A 6920-nucleotide genomic window follows, 5' to 3' on the forward strand; every position below is an offset into this window, starting at 1 on the left:
TAAAAATGAAGAGTGAGGCTGACTCTCTAAAGTGTGCAAAAAAAATACATAAACAAAATGAAAAGATACAAAAAGTAATTTTTTTAATAGTTCTTCAAACGATCATTTAGAGATTCAGTTTTAAAATAAGAGTACGACATAAGATCCCACTAAAAAACAACAACAATGGAGATTCACACCTTTGCGCATTTCTTTTATCTCCATGGTCCCTAGTCCCTATGCATAGGTTGTCGTATTTGTCCCTCGCTCTCATTCGTGGAGCGGAGCCGCTGAGGTGCCCGCCGGCCTAGTTAACGGCACAGCACTAGTGAGCTTCCACTTGTGGTTGGTTAACTGCTGCGCGCATTGCTTGCTGGCTGCTGCGCGCCTCGGCTTTTGCTCCTCTGTCCCCTCCGACGCGGCGGCGCACGGCCAGGACTCGAGGAGGACCCAGAGAGCAGAGGAGCAGGGGGAGAGATCGGCCAGGCTGCGTGGAAGGGGTCCGGGTCCGGCCAATGGCTCCCAAGAGGGCGCTGTCCGTGGCTGTCGGCGACGGCGGCGGTGCGCCGCCGCCGCCTCTGCCTCCGGAGAAGCGCCAGCGGGCGGGAGCGGGACCGGGACCGGCTCCCAGCCCCGAGCTGCTGCCGCCGCCGTCGCCGAAGCACTTCCTCGCCATCGTCCTCGTCGTCCTCTTCTTGAAACGACCGTACATGCCCATCTCTGTGTCTCCGTCCGTCCGTCCCTCCCTCCCGCCCTCTCTCTGGTGTTGACGCCGTGCATGCCGCGCTCGTGCAGGAAGGGTCGGAGCACGGACAGGGTCCCCATCTCCCTCTCGCAGATCGGTCGCGTGGTGAGACCAATGCATTACCATCCTTCCCCCTGCTCAGTTTGCTTCCATTTTCCTTCCTGCTAGTAGTACGCCGTACCAATTCAATTCGACCCATGAATAGGGTTTTCATTGTCGGAAACAAAATTCAATTTGTTAAACATCAGGCCAAATTCAAATAAATTTCAATTTAAATTTAAGTAGATTCAAAAAAAAATTAAATAAAAATTATAAAGAGAGTGTTTCTTCTAATTTCTGACCAAATCTTGCTCGCCTCCTTGCAGTTTATTTATAGGCACTTTTAAGTATGATGATGATGACTGCTGTTTTTTTTCATACATGTGTTTCATCTCTGTCAACTAGTGTCAGAGTTGTGTCACTATGAGCATTCCATGCTTGGTTACTGTATTTGATATATGATTGGACAGGTTCGGGACCAGATTTGTCGTTTCATCAATCCCGTGTTTAGGTGATACGTCTGCTCCATTTCCCTTTCCTTCGGGTTTTTTTTTTTTTTTTTTTACAACAGAAGCCCTGAAATTTGGGGTTAGGAGGTTGACTTACAATTTGGGTGCAGCAAACTGGAGAAACGTCTAGAAACCAAACTGGAAAGATTCGAGGAGCGGATTCAGGATCTCACTGTCAAAGTGGTATGGCCTTATTTCCATATTTATTACATGCTTGCTCACTAGTATTTTCTGTCGAGGTTCTTTGTTCGTTGTTGCTTGCCCAAATTTGGTCATGAGTGTCAAAACAAGATTCTTGTTTTGTTTCCTTCTTCCTTTTGATTTGACAAACACTCTTTACTTATTGTTGCTACTTCTTGCACCAAAATGCAGGATAATATAACACGGCCCTCTCCTAACCTCCTCAATGATGAGCGATTCACGTATGGGATCTTCATTTTTATCCTGGTGGCATAGTACAAACCTAAAGGTTTTTTAAGTGACTAAACCCCAATTTATTATGCTGTCTTGCTTTTTGTTTCAGGCAACAGGAAAACCAGGAAGGCACTAGTGCTGAACTTGTAGGGTTGGCCACTGGTGAAAGCAAGGGTGAAAACACAAGCATTCGGCTGTGCTTCCTCAATGAACTGAAGACTCCTGTTTACCATGACGATGAGATAAAATCTGAGAGCAATACAGCCATTAAGGTTGGCATATTTAATGGGGACAAGATGATCGAGTCGGGCGGGCTTTCAAACCTGCAAATTGAGATCTTCGCCCTTGAGGGCGACTTTCCTCATGCTTCCCCAAAGAGTTGGACTCCTAAAAAGTTCAATAAGCATAGAGCCAATTCTCGGGATGGAAACGGAAATGTGTTGGCAGGAGAAGGAATAAAAGCCCAGCTTAAGAATGGGAAGTGCGATCTTGGCAGCATCAAATTCACAGAAGGGTCGTGCAAGGCTCGTGGCGGGAAGTTCATCATTGGGGCAAGAGTTTGTGAGGGTGAGGTATCTGGTCTCCAGGTTCAACAAGCTGTCATGAACCCTGTGGCTGTGCAGGATCGCAGAAACAAATGTAGGTTTGTTGCCATCCATATTTCTTTTTATTACTTGGCAAAGTTGAAAGACCATTTATGACATACAACTATGGTCCAAAGAGCGTGCATTCAATTGTTGTTGGTTGGTGTGTGACAAGATAACAGCAAGTTTTTCTCATTTTCCTTTCTTTTTACAGCAAATGAGAAGAGTCATCCTCCAAAACTAAATGATAGCGTGCATCGCTTAGAGGAGATTGCCAAAGTTTACGCGGAAAGGCTAGAGAAGGAGAACATCTTTACTGTGGAACACTTTTTAAAGGCTTTAAATAAGGACCCTTGTAACCTCGCCGAAGTAAACTCAACATTTTTTTATTAAACCTCAAACATTTTATTTCACAACTCTCAGTCAGTTTATTTACATGACATCATCACCATTCCTCGGTATGTAGATTCTCAGGGTAAACATGGAACACAAACCGTGGAAGAAAATGACAAAGCATGCTAGAGAGTGCTCTCTCGAAGGCAGGCACAAGCTGAAACTATTTATTTGCACAGAGAAAAATGTGAAGCTTTTCTTCAATTGTGTGCACTGTCTTGTTGGAGCAGAATTTTTTGGTGGTCCTTACACTCTCACCGACAAGTTCAGTTCTGCTCAACGGGTACAAGTTTTCATGTCAACATATTAGACTCGTTTGCAACTTTGTTCATCGAAGTGAATATGTAGCGTGTGTTTAATTTGGCTGCAGGAGTTAGTGGACCAGCTGATAGAGGATGCATATGCTGAAGTTGATAAGCTCCCTGAGGATCATGTGATCACAGAACACTCTCCTAACCCAATTCATGTGGATAAATATACTAGCATTGGTGCTGGCCCATCCTATATGCCAACTGAACAGCAAAACTGTTCTGTGCGCCTCGCATCTGTTCATGGTTAGGGAATACTGGTTACTTCTCTTCTTTTGCTGCAAACATACAGAATTTAGTGGTATCCTGATACGATTTTTCGTTGAATTGTTAGGTATGGCAGCAGCTGAAAGATTGAGCCATGATCGGATTGAGTCATCTTGTCTGAATGCATACAATGACCCAGTTCCCAGCTCCAGCATTCCTGATCACCCCAGCATGCATAACTATCAAGGTGCTTGTTTCAGTCCTGTGATTGTTTCCTTTTCTGCAGAGTCCAGTGTTTGCAGATCATCAAAATGAACTATGTTGTGCGATCCAAGGGGCCCTGATATGGAGACATGCAGTATATTATTATGCAATACCCTGATACAAAATCTTCTTTCAGGTGGAAGTATTCCAGTTGTACCACTTGAAGGCTTGAGCCATGATCAGTACAATGAGTTATCATGTGCAAATGCAAACAATAATGATCCTGGACCTAGTTCCTCCAATGCTGATCACCTCTGCACATATGACTCCCGAGGTACTATACCTATTTCAGTCCTGAAACTGTTTTAGTTTCTGCACAAGCTGCCTTGCATAGCAATGCTTTGAACTTCTAATGCTCTGGTCTTTAGACATAGCAGATCAAGGGAACCCACCTGCTGGCCAGGAGCAGTTCTCGGCTTTCACTAATGCCCCGTGTCAAGATCAAGACACCCTTGGAGGCACGACTAATATAAGTCAATTCGTCTCCCCCGAAGATATCGAATTGACATTTCTCCAGCACCAAGCAGGCATTAACAACTACGGTACGCCTATTTTGTAATACAAGTTTATCTTCAGGCCGAACACCTGGCACAGCGTTCGAGGAGAAAAAACACCTGGCACATAACTGCCTATCTTGCAACTCATCAATCATCATCCCTTTGATTCCTTTCCTCTTTTTTCTGTTGCAGTGACACCAGGCTTGGATCTTGTGGAAATCCAAAGTCAGTTTTTCTGGTTAAACAATGGCACCTTAAATGGATCAGCTTCTGGTCACATCAATACAGCATTACCACCACATCAACCTATAATCCCTGGTATGTCTCTCAAGCCTTTTCACCATCCTTGGAAAGGTAACTTTTTTAGAAAATGGAATTGTTTCTGGCCTCTGCAAGTCTGCAACTGCACACAACCAAAGGTGCCTAGAAGATACCACTGAAAATTGGTACCGTAGGTACCAAATTTGGGTACTGCCAGTACTAAACTCAGATATAAATTTGGTATATCTTCCAAGATCAATTAAAAACCTCATTCTCTCTTCTTTCACACCTCTCTCAATCTCAATAAAGTGGACACGCCTATACCAGGGCAGTTCCAAGTATAAATTTGTTGATTTGGTGGGAAAAAAAAACATTCTCCACCAAGAACTCTATTTTTTGCGACGAAGTTTTTGCAAACATGATGGAGAATATTGAGATACTGATCAGGGTGCACATTTTAATTCTTATCTTCCTTTTACTTTTCAGTCGGCAGCTAATCCCTTGTTTACATTGGTCTGATACAGATACCCCAAGATCAGCTCAAGGGAGCACACAGAGCCAGATGCAAGCTCCCTTGGCCCCCGTTAATGATGCCTCAGTGGCATCTGCTTCTGCTCAACAGCCCCTTCCACCACAACAGTGTTATCTCTGGGACGGGTCATGGTGAATATTGGTATGGTGGACCTTCTGCCCATATCAACAATGTTCGCTTTTCGGTATCCTGGTAGCTCAGCGTTGGTCTGATTTCATTCCCAGGATCAGGTCTGCGTGGTAGCAGCAAGATTGCAAGAAAACAATTAGATCATAATGTAATGTAATGCGTTGTTTCAAAAACAACGTGTATTGTTTTTGCTGCCTTTGTGCTTGTAATGCAGAAAGTGTACTGTGATGTGTGATCCAGCGTCACTGCAGTGCTATAGGCTACTGCATGTACATATGTCAACATGATAAGTGTGAGTACTATATAAACTGCTTTCCATGTGCTTAACTGCTTACGGCCGACCTGACCGTAAGCTTCATCTGTGATAGTACTATTAGGGTAATAGGGTGTTTGGTTCCCCGCCATCATTTGTATAGCCTACTGCGCGGCAGCCACTGCTTTCTCTGGTATAAAATTCTGCCACAATTGTGGCGTTCGTTTCTGCCACTGCGAGTTAGCCCGCCACAACTCAGTGTGCCATGTTGTGGCTAGGAAGCAAACAGGCTCATCTGATTTCAACACCATATCCTTCTTGGTTAGCAATGTCCCATGCTTCCCAATCGTCCTTGGCCCCAATTGCACGTGTCGCTCCTCGATTCACCATTAAGGTAGCATTTGGTTTGGAAATATAGCGAAATGAGATAAACCTGACCTTGTTTTTAAGGGGCGAAACAATTCTATTTTCTTTTTAGTTGAGAAAATTGGGTGGTCATGTTTTTTATTTGGTCTATGATATAAAAAAAAACAGAATGAGGATGCATGTTGATTTAGCATATGCGTTTAACTGAAAAATCATAAGGCTAGTCTCAATGCATGTTTTATGAAAGTATCATGCACATTAAATAATGTGCCAAATAAGTAAAATTGCTAACTTGGCAGAGTCATTAAATGGAGGAGTTTCATCACATGAGAGAGAAGTTTCATCTCCATGAAACTCGGTTACCTGTTTACATGTCATGAAACTAAGCATTGAGACTGACTAAAACTGGTGAATGACTTACTAATTTAGAATGACTTGCTGATTTAGAGCGATGTCGGTTCCACCTTTTCCCGTTATGGGCCTCTGTTAACAGCAGTTATGGGCTTATGTGTCAATGTGTCATACATAGGCCCGCCTGCCTACATACGGTTCCAACTTTTTTTCCCCCATTGGCGCCACCCGAGAGGGCCTCGCCCACGCATCCATCCCCGCTCCGCCACCGAGAAGGATTCACGAAGTCACGTCGTAACTTTCCTTCCATGCTTTATGTCCATTCAAGATCCAACGGACTCAGTGATTTCAAGTAAAAACATCATTTTCAGCCTGGGCTGTTGGGCACGCTATGCAAGCTTTGTTTAGATCCAAAAAAATTTCAAGATCCTTGTCATATTAAATCTTTGGACGTATGCACGAAGTATTAAATATAGATAAAATAAATACTCTCTTTATCTCAAATTATAAATTATTCCAAGAATCTTAAAAAGTCAAACCATCTTAAGTCTGCCCAAATTTATATGGTAAGATAATAATATTTATGGTGTGAACTTAATATCATTAAATTCTTCATTAGTTATATTTTCATAATATACCTATTTGATGTTATAAATCTTTGTAATTTTTCTCTATAATTTTGCTCAAAGTTAAAATGCTTTGACTCTCCAACTTTCTTGGAATGACTTATAATTTGGGATGGAGGGGGTAACTAATTAGACAGTTTGCTTGTAATTTGCGAGACGAATCTTTTAAACCAGTTAGTCCATGATTGAACAATAATGGTCAAATACAAACAAAAATGCTTACCACAAACAAACGAAAAGTGCTACAGTGCCGCAAAATTTTGGTCGGAATTTACGAGACGAATCTTTTGAGTCTAGTTAGTTCATGGTTGGACAATAATTACCACAAACAAACGAAAGTGCTACAGTGCCGTAAAATTTTTCTCTTCAGGAACTAAACACGACTATATGTATGGAGTACTAAATACAGATTATTTACGTAATTAAAAACACAGTTAGAGAATAATTTGCGAGACGAATCTTC

The 6920-nt window shown here is 42.6% G+C and overlaps 1 protein-coding gene across 2 annotated transcripts; it reads left to right on the top strand.

Moving 5' to 3' along the window:
* Positions 267-5268, top strand: LOC8066356 (calmodulin-binding protein 60 D). Of its 2 annotated transcripts, XM_021445627.1 has the most exons (15): positions 267-685; positions 775-829; positions 1234-1274; positions 1383-1455; positions 1645-1694; positions 1796-2325; positions 2485-2639; positions 2737-2946; positions 3034-3217; positions 3306-3425; positions 3579-3716; positions 3811-3984; positions 4132-4257; positions 4725-4873; positions 4957-5268. In XM_021445627.1, the coding sequence occupies exons 1-14, from the start codon at positions 495-497 to the stop codon at positions 4865-4867; spliced, it is 2190 nt and encodes a 729-aa protein (XP_021301302.1). In that variant the 5' UTR covers positions 267-494; the 3' UTR covers positions 4868-4873; positions 4957-5268. The 2 variants fall into 2 exon arrangements, with proteins under 2 accessions (XP_021301302.1, XP_021301301.1); XM_021445626.1 differs by having other exon boundaries at positions 4725-5268.

This window comes from Sorghum bicolor, chromosome 8, assembly GCF_000003195.3.
Source record: "Sorghum bicolor cultivar BTx623 chromosome 8, Sorghum_bicolor_NCBIv3, whole genome shotgun sequence".
Lineage (NCBI taxonomy): Eukaryota > Viridiplantae > Streptophyta > Magnoliopsida > Poales > Poaceae > Sorghum > Sorghum bicolor.